This window comes from Geotrypetes seraphini, chromosome 10 (assembly GCF_902459505.1).
Source record: "Geotrypetes seraphini chromosome 10, aGeoSer1.1, whole genome shotgun sequence".
In the NCBI taxonomy this organism is placed as follows: domain Eukaryota; kingdom Metazoa; phylum Chordata; class Amphibia; order Gymnophiona; family Dermophiidae; genus Geotrypetes; species Geotrypetes seraphini.
Genome location: NC_047093.1, coordinates 1,080,488 through 1,100,293, shown reverse-complemented (window position 1 = coordinate 1,100,293; position 19,806 = coordinate 1,080,488). Strand labels below are relative to the sequence as shown.

Below are 19,806 nucleotides of genomic sequence, written 5' to 3'. Positions count from 1 at the left end.
GTTGGAATTTTGTTTTGGACTCCTGGGTTCCCCTTTAGTGCCGGATAGAGCTTGGATGGGTCCTGTTTGGGAGTCCGTCCTACCTCAGGGGTGTTAAACTCAGCGGCTCTTGTGCTAGGTCCCTCCCCCCATCTTCCTCCACCTCCCCATATTTTTGTAGAGGTGCCTCAGCCGTCGTCTTGGCCCCCTAGTTGGTCAGCCCTCGAGTCTGTACTGTGAAAAAAAAAAAAAAAGACAAAATCCTGATGTGTGCCAGTCTAAAGGGATCATTTCCCTTTAAAACTGCCTTTTTACTATATTTTCTCATCTAACCGGTACTTTTCTTTTAGTTAGGGCAGTTTTCAGCACAATGAGCGCTTATAAAGAAAAAAAATGCTCATTGTGCTCCAGATGCAAGGTACTCGCGGGCCAGCCTGTGCAGGCATTGTGAAGGCCAGAATGGTGGGGTAGCCTCGTTGGCAGTGGATTCCAGTGGCCAGGGCACCCCACTGCATGTACCTCGTGAAGGATTCCCTTACCACCAGCTGGGGATTCCCTTTTCGTGTTGGTCGGTTTCTCGGCCTCAGCATCAGGAAAGTTCCAGGCTTTTCAGACACAGGCCGCAGAAGATCCGATTTTGGCAGTTTCAGGTCCAATTTTAGCAGGAACCACCTTCTTCATTTCTATTACCTCAGGTGACCTTACCCCTGTTCTGGAAATACAGGGTCCCCTACTGGGGCAGGGAGTCCCTTGGGGCCGTTGGGGATTTTCCCCCTGAATTTCTGTTAGCACTTTGTAAAGCTTATGTGCTGGCAGCTGGAGATTCCGTGTCCACTCAGGGGGAGGTTTGCCTCGATATCTTCCCCGGTGCAGCCCCAAACAGAGGCGGTTTTGCCCCCCTCTCTCATCCAAACATCCGAGGGTCTCTTGGGATGAGGATTTCTGCCCAGAGGAGTAAGATGTTATGATGAGGACCTGGACCCTTGGGGAAATTTCTAGGATCCTCTTGGGGGGTCTGATTCTGCCAGCGAGGGGTTCGAGCACCCCCCCCCCCCCCCAGCTTGCAAAGATGAGTGTGTGTTGCACATTTTTCAGCGGGAAGAGCTTCATGAGTTAATTCTTCAGGTCTCGGTTTTGCACTTTGAGGACACCGTGTCGGAGCCTCCACATACAGTGGACCCCTTGTTTAAGGGGATCCACTCTTTTCCTATGCATCAGGATATTCGGGATATTATGCTTGCATAGTGGCAGGTGCTGGAAGCTCCCTGTCGTTTTGCACGCTCCATGGCCCGCCTGTATCCCATTCCTGAAGTCACCTGTAGTGGATGCGGTGGTCTCGGCCATCTCTAAGAGGTATACCGTGCCTGTTGAGGGTGGTCCGGCCTTGAAGGACCTGGAGGAAAAATAAGTTGGAGTCCCTCCTTAAACAGAGTTTTGATGTGACAACTCTGGCTGTCCAAGCGGCGACGTGTGGCGGGCTGGTGGCTCGGGCGTGTTTTCGCTGGGCAGAACATGTCCTTGACTGTAAAAATGAGGATTGGGAATTGCTCAAGCACAAGGTGACAAAGATTGAATTGGGTGCTTTTTATCTTTCAGATTCCATGTATGACTTCTTGCGAGTTTCTGCCAAGTCATTGGCGTTTGCAGTGGCAGCTCGCTGTACCTTGTGGCTTTGCGCTTGGTCGGCAGACTCGGCGTCCAAAGCTAAGTTGACAAAGTTTCCTTTTAAGGGATCTTTCTTATTTGGTGAGGACCTGAACAGGTTGGTTCAGACCCTCGCTGATTCTAAAGTGCCTTGTTTGCCTGAGGATAGGCCTATGCCACTGGCCCGAGGTGGCGCTGCTTATGGGTGTGGGCACCCTGGTCGAGGGGCTGCGTCTTTTCAGTCCCCTGGGCTCTCTAGAGGCAGGTTCTTCCAGCGCATGCAGTCCTTTTGTGGTGCCCGCTGGGTCCCCTGCCACCCGTCCTGCCCAATGACTCCTTGCCGGCGCCCGTCTTGGTTCCGGTGGGCGCCCGGCTGAGGGATTTTTATCCAAAGTGGGCAGACATCACGTCCGATCAGTGGGTTCTGGAGGTGATTCGGGACGGTTATGCTCTGGAGTTTGCCCATTCCTTGCAAGACCGTTTTCTTGCTTCTCCCTCACATGTGGCGTGGAAGCAGCAAGCCTTTTGCCCAAACCCTTCAAAGATTGTTAGATCTCCACGCAGTGGTTCCAGTTCCCCCACAGGAGTGGGGCACAGGTTGGTACTCAATTTACTTTGTGGTGCCAAAGAAAGAAGGGACCTTTCGGCCTATCCTGGATTTGAAGGGGGTCAACAGGCTCTTCATGTGCCTTCCTTCCGCATGGAAACTTTGCGGTCTGTGATTCAGGCAGTTCAGCCGGGGGAGTTTCTGACCTCTCTAGATCTGACCGAGGCCTACTTGCACATTCCTATTCGGGCCTTCCATCATCGCTTCCTGCGCTTTGCGATCTTGGGGCAACATTATCAGTTCTGTGCACTTCTGCCACGGCTCCACGGGCATTCACCAAGGTGATGGTAGTTGTTGCAACGGCGTTGCGCAAAGAGGGCATTCTAGTTCATCCCTACCTGGACCACTGGTTGTTTCGAGCGAAGCCGTTACAGGAGAGTACCCGGGTCACTGCTTGGGTGGTGGAGTTTCTGCAGTTGCTGGGATGGGTAGTCAACATGTCTCCCTCTCAGCACCTGGAGTATCTAGGTGTTCTGTTCAACACCTCCTTGGGGAAGGTCTTTCTTCCGGAGGCCCAGGTAAGCTAATTGCAATCTCAGAATCGCCTGCTTATGGCATTCCAGGGTCCTCGGGCGCAATATTTCCTCCAAGTCTTGGGGTCGATGGCAGCTTCCCTTGATGTAGTGAGGTGGTCGCGGGCCCACATGCGTCTTTTTCAGTATGCTCTTCTTCGGAGGTGGTCGCCTCAGAGGCACAATCTGGATCACCCTGTTCCGCTTCCGGGTTTAGCTTGGAGCAGTCTTCGTTGGTGGCTCCAGACCCCCCATCTTGTACAAGGGGCGAGTCTGGATCAGTTGCAGTGGCTGGTGCTGCTCACGGTTGCTAGTCTTCTCAGTTGGGGAGCTCAGTGTCTAGATCACTCAGCTCAGGGCACCTTGTCCATGGAAGAGGCTTCTTGGTCAATTAATGTCTTGGAGACCAGAGCCATCTGTCTGGCATTGCTAGCCTTCCAGCCCTTTCTGATGGGCAAGTCAGTCAGGGTTCTGTCAATCAATGCCACAGTGATGGCCTATGTCAATCATCAGGGGGGCACCAGGAGCACTTTGGTGGCACAAGAGGTGACTGCTCATGGTCTGAGTGGAGTCGCACATTCAAGATATATCAGCTTCCCACATAGCCGGAGTGAAGAATGTTCAAGCGGACTTTCTCAGTCATCACTTGCTAGATCCCAGAGAGTGGTGTCTCAGCCCAGTGGCTTTTCAGTTGATAGTGCAGTCTTGGGCCAGCCCCTCATGGACCTGATGGCTACAAGTGTCAACGCGAAAACACTCCGCTTCTTCAGTCGTCAAAGAGACGGTCAGGCTGTGGACCTGGATGCTCTAGTTCAACCATGGCTAGCAGAGGGGCTGTTGTATGTGTTCCCTCCATGGCCTCGTGGTTCTGGTGGCTCTAGATTGGCCTCGACAATCATGGTACGCAGATCTGGTGAGGCATCTGGTGGCGGATCCTCTACCTCTGCCTCTCTTGGACGACCTTCTGCCTCAGGTCCCCATTCCAATGTTCGATCCGGGGTCCCTTCTGTCTTATGGCTTGGCGCTTGAAAGGGGTCGCCTAGGTAAGAAGGGGTATTCAGATAAAGTGATCTCAACTCTATTGGGGTCCCGGAGGCTGTCCACCTCTCGGACTTATGTGAGGGTTTGGCGTCTCTTTGAGGAGTGGTGTGATGTGCATGGAGTGGTCTCTTTTCGCGCTTCCCTGCCTAATATCTTAAGAGTTCTTACAGGATGGCCTGGACAGGGTGTCTTCTCTCCGGGTTCAGCTTGCAGCCTTATCAGCCTTTCGTGGGTTGTTGAAAGTTCAGCGTTTGACTGCCATTCCTGATGTGATTCGCTTCTTGTGGGCAGCCAAATTGCTTAAGCCTCCCATTCGACCCTCTGTTCCATCTTGGGATCTGATTCTGGTTCAGTCTGTTCTAGTGCGCCCACCTTTTGAACCGTTGGGCGACTGTTCTTTGAAAGACCTTACTCTTAAAGCAGTCTTCTTGGTGGCCATTACTTCAGCTAGACGTGTTTCTGAGCTGCAGGCTTTCTCTTGTAGGGCTCCCTTCTTGGAGTTTTCTAGGGAGCGGGTTGTCTTGAGGCCTGTTCCTTCCTTTCTGCCAAAAGTAGTTTCTCCTTTTCATGTCAATAAGACAGTGGTCCTCCCAGTGTTGGATAGCCAGGAGGGCTCTTCCGAGCAGAGACAGTTGTGCAAGTTGGATATCAGTCGGGTCTTTCGCTCTTATGTGCAGAGGACCCAAGAGATCCGGAAATCAGATCATTTCTTTGTCCTCCTAGCGCAGGGTTTTCAGGATTTCCCCAATGAATATGCATTGAAAGCAGTGAATGCACATAGATCTCATGCATATTCATTGGGGAAATCTTGAAAACCCAACTGGATTGCGGCCCTCAAGGAGGGACTTTGGGACCCCTGTCCTAGCGGGTCCTCACCAGGGGGATGGTGCTTCTAAGGCTACTGTTGCGTGCTGGATCAAGGAGACTATTGCTTCCGCTTATCTTTTGAAGAAAAAGTCTGTTCCAGAATTTCTCAAGGCTCATTCAACTAGGGGTCAGGCAGCTTCTTGGGCTGAGTCTACTCTAGTTCCTCCAGTGGATATTTGCAAGGCTGCAGTTTGGTCTTCTCTGCATTCCTTTGTAAAAGACTACCGTGTGGATGTTCAAGCGCGTCGGGATGTGGTATTCGGTGAACGTGTTCTGGTGTCGGCCCTTTGGGGGTCCCACCCTTAATGGGTACTGCTTTGGTACGTCCCATTCATAAGGACTATACCAGTCTACAAGCTAACAGAAAGAAAATTAGCAGGTAAGAACCTAATTTCTCCTTCTGTATCGCTTGGTAGACTGGTATAGTCCCACACCCTATCTGTCTTTGTGCGGTGATTGCGGGTTTTTGTTTTGCTCGCGTGCAGATTTTGTTTTTTCTGTGGGTTCTAGAATTTTTCTAGGGCCGGGGAGAAGTAAGAACAGTGGCTATGGCTCAGCTGGTGAGCTGTGGGGATGTTTTCTATACCAGGATTAAGTTTTACACATAGTCCAACAGTAGTTTATAAGTATTTGTTGTTTTTTTCCACGCCTGTTCGGAGTGTGTTATACTGTTTTCAGTTGAGGTCTTTCCTAGGTTCTGCTTGGCTATTCGGCAGACTGAGTTGCTAGACAGATTCTTGCCTGATATTCAAGTTTGTTCTCAGTCTCCACCTGCTGGTAGCAGTGAGGCATATAACCCATTCGTAAGGACTATACCAGTCTACAAGCTAACAAAGAAAATTAGCAGATAAGAACCTAATTTCTCCTTAATTTCTTAAGTAAAAGTATAGATATCTTCATAATACAAGAAAACAAAGAATTGATTCTTGTGGAAAAAAAACAACCAAGTTAAACAGTTTAATCTCCAACATAGACATATAGATAAGAGATTTTATGGTACGAAGAATAAGATAACCTAAGTTGTAACATACAGTTGACATGAGAACTGACATACAAATGAACAGTTCCAGCATGTTCACAAATGCAGCTCAAAAGATTAACAATTAGTTGATTAGCACTGTAATTGATTTTAGGTGTCAGAACCCTGGTAATTGCTTCTAATCTGCCCAACCAAATCATATACAATGGAGACCACTTGAGAAACAGCTCATCCACCAGCCCAATCAACTTCTCTCTATTCAAGTCCAATGAGAGATCCACTGAAGGGCCAAACCAAACTCCCATTCCAGAGATGCTGCTTTTGAACTTGCACAAAGGCATTACCACTGACTTATTCCAATTAATTTTATATCCCGAAATCCCTGAAAATTTCTCAAGCACAGAAAATAGAGTTGGTACAGTGCTATGCAAGCTGAAATTCTTTAGGGAATTTGAGGGTTAGAACGTGCCAGGTTTTAAATTATACCACTATGCTTTTCTATTTGCTGCAGCAGTGTTTTGGTTCTCCGGGAGGGATGCAATAGAAGTAATTAAAGAAACTAAAAGATTGAGGCTTTCTGTCAGAAACTCATGCACCTGAGGAGGAAAGGAACCTGCTGTGAGGAATGAAAAAGCTAGATACCTGTCTGGGTTTCTGTTCTTTTTAAACATACAACACTAGTACACTGAAATAAACTGGAACACGTTCACCAAATGCAGGCTGACTTCCAAAGGAGACTTTGGGGAGGAGTAAGTAGAGATCTCAGAGACCTCTTAGATATACCTCGGCAAAGTAGTTTAAAAAAAATTAGCTGGCGCTTATGCTAAAGAAGGCATAACCAAATCAACTGAAACCCAGGCATTAAACTTGGCCAGGAAAACAAGCCCAGGAGAACATCCCCCAACAGCTGATAAACTGGTTCAGGAGAACAAGTCAATTAGGCACCCCATCTCAACTGGGACTCAGCATAAAACTGGCTTAGGAGCACAAAACTCCAAAAGGGTAGTTAAAGTTCATAAGAACCTAAGAATAACTGTACTAGGTCAGACTAGTGGTCCATTTAGCCCAATATCCTGTATCCAACAATGACCAATCCTGATCACAGGTACTTGACAGAAACACAAATAGTAGCAACATTCCATGCTACTGATCCCAGGGCAAGCAGTGGCTTCCCCAGGTCTTTCTCAATTGCAGACTATGGATTTTTCCTCCAGGAACTTACCGAAACCTTTTTTTTTTTTTTTAACTGTCTACAATGACACTAGATTTTTTTTTTTTTGGGGGGGTACTAACTCCTAAGGTGGACCCTAGCATCAGGTAACAATGATTTGGATTATTCTTCCCAAAGTGCATTACTTTGCATTTGTAATTCATTAAATTTCATCTGCCATTCAAATGACCAGTCTTCTAATTTCCTAAAGTCTTCCTGCAATTTTTTACAGTCTGCATGTGTTTTAACAACTTTGAATAGTTCCTGTCATCTGCAAATTAAATCATCTCACTTGTCATTCCAATTTCCAGGTCATTTATAAATATGTTGAATGGCACTGGTCACAGTATAGATCTCTGTGGCAATCCACTATGCACCCTCCTTCAGTGAAAAAAATGACCATTTATGTCTACCCTCTGTTTTCTGTCCAGTAACCAATTCATAATCCACAATAGAAAATTCAGGTTTCAAGTTTATTAAAAATTTGTTATATTGTCTAATCAGACTTCTAGGCAGTGTACATCTAATAAATAATTTTTTAAAAAGCGTATAACATATACCCCTGGTAAATATTACTTTGAATTCCTTGCGGTCCTTAAAATCTAGGACAACTTTAGAAGATCTAAAGTTACAAGTGACATCTCTCAATCCTTTGCATACTTATTTGTATCCATTTGGAATAAACTTTCTGCTGAAATTAGAATATCTTCGTCCCTTCAAATTTTTAGGAAATCATTAAAAGCACAACTTTTTTTACATTCTGAAACTCATTAAACTCAGTCTTATACTTTACACAATTGTTTGTAAGGTGGACTTAGTTGGTCTCATATATGGAAGATGTATTAGTTGTTAGTTATTTTATCTTTAACCTTAGTGTGAACCGAGTCGAGCTTCTGAATTGGAAGACGACACAGTATACAAATCTAAGAATTAGATTAGATAACATAAATCACAAAATAACAGTAAAAGACTTTTAAAACTGAACAATATTTTGTGCATATTAATAGAGACAAACAAAATGAATTAAAACAATGGGGAACCGATGGGGAAAGGGGGAGAATTACATTAAATCAAAGTAAAGGATGGAGAAGGGAAGATAACGAGAGGGAGGGGAAGACAGAAAAGTTTAACACTGAGAAAATTGTAGGTAAAAACGCCCTTAAGAGGATGATTTTGGTCCAAAGGCATCATGAAACAAAAAGGTTTTTAGCAAGAAATTTAGGGATGTTTCATCTCATAAATGGTGTGGGGCAGAGTTCCAAAGTGAAGGAGCGATAACTGAAAAGTTATTAGTGCACATGGTATTGATGTGCCTTAACGATGGAATGGAAAACAAGTTTTGGGAGACTGAGTCTTTCATGAGGAACTTTGTCAAAAGGTTTTTGATAATCTAGATACTCTACACATCAACTGGTTCACCTTTTCCACCTGTTGATTCATACCTTCAAGCAAATTGGTGAGGCAAGAATTCCCTTGGCTGAATCCATATTGACTCTGTCTCATTAAACCATGTCTACATGTTTATTTGAAACGAATTAGAAACCAGTTCAGGAGCAGGACTGTTAGCCTGTCATCCATCCACTTTGGAGACAGAGAAATACTGAACATTCCATGTTGCATAATACCATTAAGGAGTGAATCACTTGTTGACTATTTTCATTCGTGGTCTCCATCCACTGGTAGATGGATACAAGCTATTTGTCTGGACTGGTCTGGTAGGATGCTATGGAAGGGTACATTTGGAGCTCACAGGTAATATGTATATTCGGGGGGGGGGGGTCGTTTGCCAGGACTGCATCTGCAACAAAGTTCTCTCTCTACTGTCATGGCTGGTCTAGAAGGCAGAAGCAATTAATAAAAAAAACTTAAAATTTGCATATCAGAAATTATGCAGGTTACAAAAAAAATCTATAATGAAAACACAAATACACAATGTTTAAAAAAAAAAAAACAACCCCCCCAAACCCCCCCCCCATAAATCTCTCTAATTATATCTGATGATCATTCCACTGCACCATTTTTACTGTTTAATCAGTGTTTGTCCCTTATAGGGAAAGAGGGAATGGGACTTGTACAACACTTTATGTGGTTGCGTATTCAAAGTTGTTTACATATATACATGTACTTAATATCAAATTGTTTTCTGCTTTACATTACATCGCCACTTAATGGAATATACTACTTATTTACAAAAGCTTGTCTGAATTCATTTCTGCCCTTCCCCCAGCTTAAAAGAGTGGGTGGTCTGTGAGTATATTTATTTAAAATATTTATTATCTATCTAAAACATAGATGGCTTACAATTTAAAAAACATCCAAAATCATTAAAACATGCAACACATTAAAATAAACAATTACTTCCAAAAAGTTAAACTCACTGAGATGCTGCTGACAAAGTGTCTTCAATGCAACTGCAAGAAGAAGCTACACGGATACCAACATGCAAGGGAGAGCAAGAAGAAGATTACCTCAAGGATGACACCCACAGAGGACTACCGCAAGAGGGGGAGATTTTGGCTAGTCAAGGCCCAAAAGAAGAAAGAGTGAAGTACATTGAGGACATTGACCTGAGACCTAAGCGAAAATTGAAGAAAGGAAAGTCAGCGATCCTAGTGGGAGACTCGATCCTTAGGCATGTGGACAGCCACATAGCAGGAGGGAGAGAGGACCGACTGGTGACCTGCCTTCCGGGAGCAAGAACCAAGGACATCGTGGACAAAATAGGAATGATCCTGGAAGGGGCGGAGACAGAAGAGACTGCTGTAGTGATCCACATCGGGACGAACGATGTCAGCAGGAGAGACTACAAAAGAAGCACGCTGTTAGAACAATTCAAGATTCTGGGAAGGAAGCTGAAGATGAGGGCCCAGAAGATAGTGTTCTCAGAGATCCTACCAGTACCGAGGGCAGATGTGAAAAGGCAGGAGGAACTACAATCAATAAATACGTGGATGAGGAGATGGTGTGAGGAAGAAGGATTCCACTTTGTGAGGAACTGGACGGCGTTCTGGGGCAAGAGCAAGCTCTACAGGAAAGATGGACTGCACCTGAGCGCAGCAGGAACTAGACTCCTAGCAAACAACGTCAAGAGAGGAATAGAACAGGCTTTAAACTAAGAAGAAGGGGAAAGCCGACAGTTGACAAAGGGTCGACGATTCGGAAGACGGTATCCTGTGAAGATACCGAGGGGAAAAATGGCTGGGAAGGAACAAGGGACAAACTGCAGGAGTCGACTAACCCAGAAGAAGTGGTTACAATGTCTGCAGCAAAAGAGAAGAAAATATGGACCGAAGCACAGGGAAAAGAAAGGAGGACAGCAAAATACCAGGATCTAAAGTGCATATATGCTAATGCAAGGAGCCTAAGAAACAAAATGGGGGAACTAGAAGCCTTGGCCAACGCAGAAGACATCGACATCATTGGAATCTCTGAAACATGGTGGAATGAGGAAAGCAAATGGGATACAGCACTACCGGGATACAAGCTCTATCGCCAGGACAGAACAGGACAAAAAGGAGGTGGAATAGCCCTATACATAAAAGAAGGCATACAATCCACACAAATGGACACAGCAGAAACGGCCAGCAAGCCGGAATCTCTATGGGTTAAAATACCGGGAAGGAAAGGGCCTGAAATAAAGATGGGCCTATTTTATCGCCCACCTGGGCAAACCAGAGATATCGATGAGGAAATGGAAGCCAAAATGAAGCGTGAATGCAAAAGCGGCAACACGGTTATTATGGGAGACTTCAACTACCCTGGGATAGACTGGAGGCTTGGAAGCTCGAAATGCGCTAGGGAGACAAAATTCCTGGAAGCTACACAGGATTGTTTCATGGAACAGCTTGTTAGAGAACCGACGAGAGGAAATGCCACTCTGGATCTAATCCTAAATGGGTTAAGGGGACTTGTAAAGGAAGTAGAAGTAGTGGGACCGTTGGGAAACAGCGATCATAATATGATCAAGTTCAAGGTTGAGGTAGGAGTGTCAAAAGGCAAGAGATCCATTGCGACAACCTTTAACTTCAGGAAAGGAAACTACGAAGCAATGAGGGAATTGGTAAGGAAGAAACTTAGGAACACTTCCAAAACTTGGCTAACGGTAAATCATGCCTGGTCCTTCTTCAGGGACATGGTGAGCGAGGCGCAAAATCTGTATATCCCCAGATTCAGGAAGGGGTGTAAAAAGAATCGAACAAAAGACCCAGCATGGATAACCAAAACAGTGAAGGAAGCGATAGGCAATAAGAAAAAATCATTCAAGAAATGGAAAAAGGACAAAACTGAGGGGAACTGGAAAGAGCACAAGAAGCATCAAAAAGAATGTCACCGTGAGGTTCGGAAAGCCAAAAGAGAGTATGAAGAGAAGCTAGCCAGGGAAGCAAGAAATTTCAAACCATTCTTCAGATATGTTAAAGGGAAGCAGCCGGCTAGAGAGGAAGTGGGACCGCTGGACGACGGAGACAGGAAGGGAGTGGTGAAGGAGGAGAAGGTAGTGGCAGAAAGGCTTAACATGTTCTTCTTGTCTGTATTTACAAACGAAAACACGTCCAACATGCCGGAACCTGAACAATTCTTCAACGGAAGTCAGGCAGAAAAATTAACATCCATAGAAGTGAGCCTTGAGGACGTTCGTAGGCAGATAGAAAAACTAAAAACTGACAAATCCCCGGGTCCAGATGGCATACATCCAAGGGTTCTGAAGGAATTAAAGGATGAGATAGCGGAACTACTGCAGTAAATTTGCAACTTATCCCTGAAAACAGGCGAGATCCCGGAAGATTGGAAGATAGCCAACGTTACGCCCATCTTTAAAAAGGGATCAAGAGGTGACCCGGGAAACTACAGGCCGGTGAGCCTGACTTCGGTTCCGGGGAAAATGGCAGAAGCACTGATAAAAGAAAACATCGATCAACATTTTGAAAAACATGAACTTCTGATAACCAGCCAGCATGGTTTCTGCAAGGGAAGATCGTGCCTAACGAACTTATTGCACTTCTTCGAAGGGATCAACAAACGGATGGACAAAGGAGACCCTATAGACATCATATATCTAGATTTCCAAAAAGCCTTTGACAAGGTGCCCCATGAACGTCTACTCCGGAAACTGAAGAACCATGGGGTGGAAGGAGACGTACATAGATGGATCAGAAACTGGTTGGAGGGTAGAAAACAAAGGGTAGGAGTGAAGGGTCACTACTCCAACTGGAGGAGGGTCACGAGTGGTGTCCCGCAGGGCTCGGTGCTCGGGCCGCTGCTATTTAATATCTTCATAAATGATCTAGAAACAGGGACGAAGTGCGAGATAATAAAATTTGCGGACGACACCAAATTATTTAATGGAGCTCGGACTACAGAGGACTGCGAAAAGTTGCAAAGGGACTTAAATTAGAAGAATGGGCGGCGAAATGGCAGATGAAGTTCAACATTGAGAAATGTAAAGTATTACATGTGGGGAGCAGAAACTCGGGGTACAACTATAAAATGGGAGGGATGTTATTGAATAAGAGTACCCAGGAAAGGGACTTGGGGGTAATGGTGGACATGACAATGAAGCCGTCGGCACAGTGTGCAGCGGCCGCTAAGAGAGCGAATAGAATGCTTGGTATAATCAAAAAGGGTATTACAGCCAGAACGAAAGAAGTTATCCTGCCGTTGTATCGGGCGATGGTGCGCCCGCATTTGGAGTACTGCGTCCAATATTGGTCGCCGTATCTTAAGAAGGATATGGCATTAATCGAGAGAGTTCAAAGGAGAGCAACACGTCTGATAATAGGTATGGAAAACCTGTCATATTCTGAGAGATTGGAGAAGCTGGGTCTCTTTTCCCTGGAGAAGAGGAGACTTAGAGGGGATATGATAGAGACTTACAAGATCATGAAGGGCATAGAGAGAGTAGAGAGGGACAGATTCTTCAAACTTTCGAAAAATAAGAGAACAAGAGGGCATTCGGAAAAGTTGAAAGGGGACAGATTCAAAACAAATGCTAGGAAGTTCTTCTTTACCCAACGTGTGGTGGACACCTGGAATGCGCTTCCAGAGGACGTTATAAGGCAGAGTACGGTCCTGGGGTTCAAGAAAGGATTGGACAAATTCCTACTGGAAATGGGAATAGAGGGGTACAGATAAAAGATTACTGCACAGGTCCTGGACCTGTTGGGCCGCCGCGTGAGCGGACTGCTGGGCACGATGGACCTCGGGTCTGACCCAGCAGAGGCATTTCTTATGTTCTTATAATGTATCTCCATCCCTATCCTATCCCCATCTGTACAAGCCCTGAACACTTGTGATTTTAAAGTGTTTGAGGTTTGTGCAGATGAGGACGGAGCTGGCAGGGACAGGACAGAACATGTATCAGTTGAAGAGGGCAGTCAAAGGATGGGACTATCAAAATTGGTGTTATCAAAATTGGATTACTGCAATGTCCTGTATTTAGGTATTGTAGCAACTCAAATACAAACTTTGAAAGTTATACAAAATTCTGCTGCTCGCCTGTTGATGGGAGCATCAAGGTTTCATCAAATATTACGCAAATTAAAGAAGATTCTCTGGCTCCCACTACAATTTCATATACAGCAGTGGTCTCAAACTCAAACCCTTTGCAGGGCCACATTTTGGATTTGTAGGTACTTGGAGGGCCGCAGAAAAAATAGTTAATGTCTTATTAAAGAAATGACAATTTTGTATGAGGTAAAACTCTTTATAGTTTATAAAACTTTCCTTTAACAGTTAAAAGGAAAGATATATAAACTATAAAGTTTTACCTTATGCAAAATTGTCATTTCTTTAATAAGACATTAACTATTTTTTCTGCGGCCCTCCAAGTACTCTATTTTTTTCTGCAGCCCTCACATTTAAAGTTTAATATCTTTTCTTTCTCAAAACTGGCACATTTCAATCACTATATTGAAAATAAAATCATTTTCCCTACCTTTGTTGTCTGGTGACTTTATTTTTCTGTGCTTTCAACTATGTTTCCAGGGCCTTTTTGTCCTTTGACTTTTTTTCTCTCCGTCTTCACTTTCTGCCTTGCATCCATCTTTGGCATTAACTTAATTTTCAATTTTTCTGCTTTCTTTTCAAAATCTATGTTTCCATGTCTTACCTTCCCTTCCTATCTCTCTCTTCTTCCATCCTATTTCCATGGTCTAACATCTCTTTCCTTCCTTTCTCTCCCTCCCTCCTTCCTTCCTTTCCCCTGGTCTGGCATCTGTCTCCTTCCCTTCCCCCATGCCCTGGCATCTCTCTCTCCCCCTCCATGGTCTGATATCTCCTTTCCTTCCCTCCCTCCCATGAACTTGGCTTCTCTTGTTTCTCTCCTCTCCCTTCTCCTTCCTTCCCTCTCTTTCCCCAATTGGGTGCAGCAGCAACAGAAGCAGCATTTCCCTTCCCCCTTTCCTGTGCAGGAGAAGCATTTCTCTTCCCCTTTCCCTCCCTCTCCTTGTACAGCAGCAGCAGCATTTCCCTAGGGTCCCCCTTTCCTATGTAGCAGAAGCATTTCTCTTTCCCCTCCCCTTCCGTTCTCTTCCTTGTGGAGCAGCAGTGTGTCTGGCTGGCTCAGTCGAACGTTCCGTTCAAAGCCGCGGGTGGCGGCTTCTTGCGAGATCCGCGCCTGCATCTGAAGCCTCTCTGATGTTGTGACGTCAGAGAGGCTTCCGATGCAGGAGTAGATAGCACGAGGAGTCGCCAACCCGCGGCTTTGAACGGAACGTTCAATTGAGCTGGCCAGACACACTGCTGCTCCAAAATGCTGTGTTGATCGCGTCCAGACTGCGGGCCACAAATAGCACCTGGAGAGCCACATGCGGCCCATGGGCCGCATGTTTGAGACCGCTGATATACAGTATAAGATCTTGCAATTGATCCATCAGGGGATATATACAACAAACTGCCTGCTTATTTTGATGGCCTACCCTGAGATCTGAAAGTCGTATGTTAGAAGTGGGAAGAAGAAAAAAGATATATTATGTTGATACAGCAAAATCATCATTTTCAGTGGCTGGGCCAGGAACAGCTTGCCTGTGATTTTATGTTAGGGTTTAGGAAGCTCTTAAAAATCTACTTTTTGTCCAGTCATTCAACTGAAATGAAGATTTTTCTGTATTTAGGATGATTTCAGTATAACCACTGGTTTAACTTTTTGGAAGTATTTGGAATAGTTTTGGAAGTATTTGGAATTTACGGCTTCCCTTTATGCTCTAAGTTTAGTTTGTTTAATGCCGTCTGTTTTCTGTTTCATTCCCCAGCTCCTGGTGAAAGCTAAAGATGAGAAGAGTTCCAGTTCTTTTCTTGGTTGAATTAATGCAAGAAAGAGTTGGAGTCGCATACAAGCACTCCCTTGGAGTCGTGTCTGTGCAGCCATCTCCTGTGTCAAAGGAACTGTGCATTATTCTACCACCTTTAAAGGTCCCTCTATCCCAAGCGAAGAGCTGCGAGGTTACTTTCTTGTTTCTCCAAGCTCAGTTTATAAATTAATTTCACTTGTTTACATGCTCAGTTACTGCACCAAGGAAGCAGAATACAAAGTTCAACAATTTTTCCTTCCTGATTAAAACCTAAGATGATAATTTCTACTTAAGTAGTGTATTTTGTCCATACTGAATCCCTAAGGCACTTAATAAGTTAGTTCTTCAGAAAGAATTAGTTGCCCTTGGGGTGGGAATTTGAAAATTGCTGTGAGAATCCACCTGAAAAGCAAAAACAAACTTGAATAATAGATGTCATAATTGGAGGACTACTGCGACAAAAGTCCAATCAGACCAGGGTAGAATGAGGCTCAGTAATCCCCTCATGTTCAAGGTAGTAAAGCTTTAGGAGTTTACTGATTCCTGTTTACCCAATCTGTTTTCTGTTGTAGTACCTGAATGTAACAAAGGGAGCCCCTTTGTTTTGGTTTTTTTAGACCCAGACCTTTTCTTGAGTAGAGTCCAGCTGGGTTAAGCTATCCAAATGTCTGAGCTCTGCACTCTGTCTCCCTACAGTCTGTCCTTTTCATCTCTCATTGCAGTCTTGTCCAGGAAGAAAGTGTTCAATTTCCTCAGTCATTGGAAGCAATTAAGGTTAATCTTTCTAACCACTGTGAGCTGATAGTAAAATACTGGGACAGCCCCAGAGTCTTGTTTGCACTGTAAATGCGGAGTGTTCTGGAGAGTACCAGCAAATGGCGCACCATTGAAGGAAAAGAACGTCCGCCTGCTCCTGCCATTCGATGAAGATGTTATGCAAATGATAATTAATTCCAACATGGTTAATCCTTTAGTTCATTAAAGAACAGCATCTAAAACCTCTTGACAATGTTTTATTTTCCTTTTTTTTAAAGAGTGATTTTTATTCCATTCTTGTGCTTGTTCTTGAATTAAACTTGTGTTTAACTCTTTGGCTGTTGTAGTTCCATCCTGGTGTTTACTGTCAATGGAAGAGGAGCACTTGGCTGCTGTGGGTCGGTAGAGAAGCTTCTGACTAGAGAATGACACGGGGAAAAAATGTGTCCCTGTCACTGCACTGTCCCCAGCCCACCATCCTCTGCACCGCCCCATCACCGACGTTCCCTTCACCGCCCCGTCACCACCATCTCTTTCACCGCCCCGTCACCGCCACTGCCATCCCATTCACCGCCCCGTTACCGCAGCATCCATATAAGCCTCAGTACTGCGAAATACCATGAAGACAGAAGAGAGTCCTGCCACTACTACTACTGCACTGAGAATCTGTTTCAGTGCCTCTGCCCTGTAGTAAAAACAGAACATAAAATAAATCAATTGACTTGTCCTCCCTTGCAATGACGTGTCCCCCATGTTCACCTATAGCTCTAATCAGGTCAATTGTGCACACTAAAAATGCAGGAGGATCTGGAACGTGAGCGCAGGCAGGCAGTGATACAAAAACAGCAGACACCCGACCGATTGCAGTGTTCCGCCATCTCCCTCCCTCCAGCTCACCTTAGATGTAGAGTATGCCGGCTTTCTTTTTCGCCCAGCCGCATGCTCATTTGTTCAATATTCTCCTCTGACGCAACCGGAAACAAGAAGTTGCAAGAGAGGAGAAGATTGATCAACTCGAGCAGCCGCGTGTGCGGCTGGGCGAAAAAGAAAGCTGACATACTCTACATCAGTGTTTTTCTACCTTTTTACACCCGTGGACCTGCAGAAATAAAAGAATTATTTTGTGGATCGGCAAACTACTAGGACTAAAATTTTAAAACCCTGTTTCTGCCCCATCTCCGCAAGCTCGGTCACCTCAGTAACTATAGAAAAATAGACAAATATAGTGCAAAATATAGACAGCAGATATAAATTCTCAAAACTGACACATTTTGATCACTAAATTGAAAATAAAATCATTTTTCGTACCTTTGCTGTCTGGTGATTGATTTCATGAGTCTCTAGTTGCGTTTCCTTCTGTCTCTGTATCCTTTCTTTCTTTCTGCACTCAGGCCCAAGAATTGTCCCTTCCTATTCCCTCCCTCTTTCCTTCCTATGTCCTTAGTGCCCCTGGTGCCTCCTTCCCATGTCTTTAGTGCCCCCAGTGCCTCCTTTCCATGTCCTTTGTGCCCCTTCCTGTCTTTAGTGCCTCCTTCCCATGTCTTTAGTGCCCCAGTGCCTCCTTCCCATGTCCTTAGTGCCCCTTCATGTCTTTTGTGCCCCCATTGCCTCCTTCCCATGTCTTTAGTGCCTCCAGTACCTCCTTCCCATTTTCCTTAGTGCCCCTTTCTGTCTTTAGTGCCCCCAGTTCCTCCTTTCCATGTCTTTAGTGCCCCCAGTGCCTCCTTTCCATGTCTTTAGTGCCCCCAGTGCCTCCTTTCCATGTCTTAATGCCCCAGTACCTCCTTCCCATGTCCTTAGTGCCCCTTTCTGTCTTTAGTGCCCCCAGTGCCTCCTTCCCATGTCTTTAGTGCTCCCGGTGCCTCCTTCCCATGTCTTTAGTGCCCCCAGTGCCTCCTTTCCATGTCCTTTGTGCCCCTTCCTGTCTTTAGTGCCTCCTTCCCATGTCTTTAGTGCCCCAGTGCCTCCTTCCCATGTCCTTAGTGCCCCTTCCTGTCTTTTGTGCCCCCATTGCCTCCTTCCCATGTCTTTAGTGCCTCCAGTACCTCCTTCCCATTTTCCTTAGTGCCCCTTTCTGTCTTTAGTGCCCCCAGTGCCTCCTTTCCATGTCTTTAGTGCCCCCAGTGCCTCCTTTCCATGTCTTAATGCCCCAGTACCTCCTTCCCATGTCCTTAGTGCCCCTTTCTGTCTTTAGTGCCCCCAGTGCCTCCTTCCCATGTCTTTAGTGCTCCCGGTGCCTCCTTCCCATGTCTTTAGTTCCTCCAGTGCCTCCTTTCCATGTCCTTAGTACCCCTTCCTGTCTTTAGTGCCCCCAGTGCCTCCTTCCCATGTCTTTAGTGCCCCAGTGCCTCCTTCCCATGTCCTTAGTGCCCCTTCCTGTCTTTAGTGCTCTACATCTAAGGTAAGGTGGAGGGAGGGAGATGGCGGAACATTGCGATCGGGTGGGTGGGGACCGCGCGATCCTTGATGACCTTGTCCCCTTCCTGCAGAGGCCACTATTTTTTCTTCCTCGTTTCGGCAGGTTATCCGCAGCTAAACACGGCTAGCCGCGGGTAACCGCCACCATGTCACTCTCTACTTCTGACTATGGGGTATCTATCACTTTGTACAGTCAGACAAATTATGGAAGTTATGATTTAACCTGGTTCTTCACACAATTTTCTAATGTAAATCAATATTACATGTTACAACCAATTGCAGCGTTATTTAAAACATTTGAAACAGAAATAAGTACACTTCTCTGCTTAGAGCTGAGCTATGAGGGGTGTTCAATAATTTATCTACCTGAGTATGAAAACAAGTAGTAAGCGTGTTGAAACAAGTCTGTGCATGTTGATATTTCATTTATTCAATTTTCTATACCGTTCTTCCAGGAGAACTCAGAACAGTTTACATGAGTTATTCAGGTACTTGAGCATTTTTCCCTGACTGTCCCAGTGGGCTCACAATCTAGCTAACATACCTGGGGCAATGAGGGGATTAAGTGACTTGCCCAGGGTCACAAAGAGCAGGGTGGGTTTGAACCCACAGTTCCAGGGTGCTGAGGCTATAGCTTTAACCACTGCACCACACTCTCCCCACCATGTCTCATGGTTACTCATGCACAGTTGCAGCTCAGTGCGAGTCTAACATTCCAAGAGACAGGTTGTCAGGAGAGTCCTCATGCAAGAACCCGATGTTCAGCTACAAAATGGGGGGATCATTGCTAGGGGTGAGCAACCTTGAAAGAGATCTGGGGGTGATGGTGGACTCAACATTGAAAGCATCGGCACAGTGTGCGACAGCATCAAAAAAAGTGAACAGAATGTTGGGTATCATTAAAAAGGGTATCACAACCAGGACGAAGGAAGTCATCATGCCACTGTATCGTGCAATGGTGCGCCCACATCTGGAATACTGTGTCCAGTACTGGTCGCCGCACCTCAAGAAGGACATGGCAGTACTTGAGGGGGTCCAGAGAAGAGTGACTAAACTGATAAAAGGTATGGAAAACTTTTCATATGCTGACAGATTGAAAATGCTGGGGCTGTTCTCCCTGGAAAAGCGGAGACTTAGAGGAGACATGATACAAACCTTCAAGATCCTGAGGGGCATAGAGAAGGTAGACAGGGACAGATTCTTCAGACTGTGGAGAACCACAGGTACTAGGGGTCACTCAGAGAAACTGAAAGGGGACAGGTTTAAAACAAATGCTAGGAAGTTCTTTTTTACCCAGAGGGTGGTGGACACATGGAACGTGCTTCCGGAGGTTGTGATAGGCCAGAACACAGTACAGGGGTTCAAGGAAGGCTTAGATAGGTTCCTAAAGGTTAAGGGGATTGAGGGGTACAGATAGAAGTAGAGGTAGGTTATAAAAATGGTCAGGAACTACTTCACAGACATAGACCTGATGGGCCGCCGTGGGAGCGGACCGCTGGGTGCGATGG

At 45.5% G+C, this 19,806-nt stretch overlaps 1 protein-coding gene across 2 annotated transcripts in view; it reads left to right on the top strand.

Moving 5' to 3' along the window:
* The window catches only part of GPS1 (G protein pathway suppressor 1), a 285,648-nt gene extending 269,433 nt beyond the window's left edge, over positions 1–16,215 (top strand). For both annotated transcript variants that reach the window (XM_033962197.1, XM_033962201.1), the window contains exon 16: positions 15,086–16,215. Coding sequence is in view for 1 of the 2 variants with exons in the window: in XM_033962201.1 (XP_033818092.1) it covers positions 15,086–15,102 (17 nt within the window). In the remaining variant the exon portion in view is untranslated. The remainder of the gene's footprint in view (positions 1–15,085) is intronic.
* Positions 16,216–19,806: the final 3,591 nt, after the last annotated feature.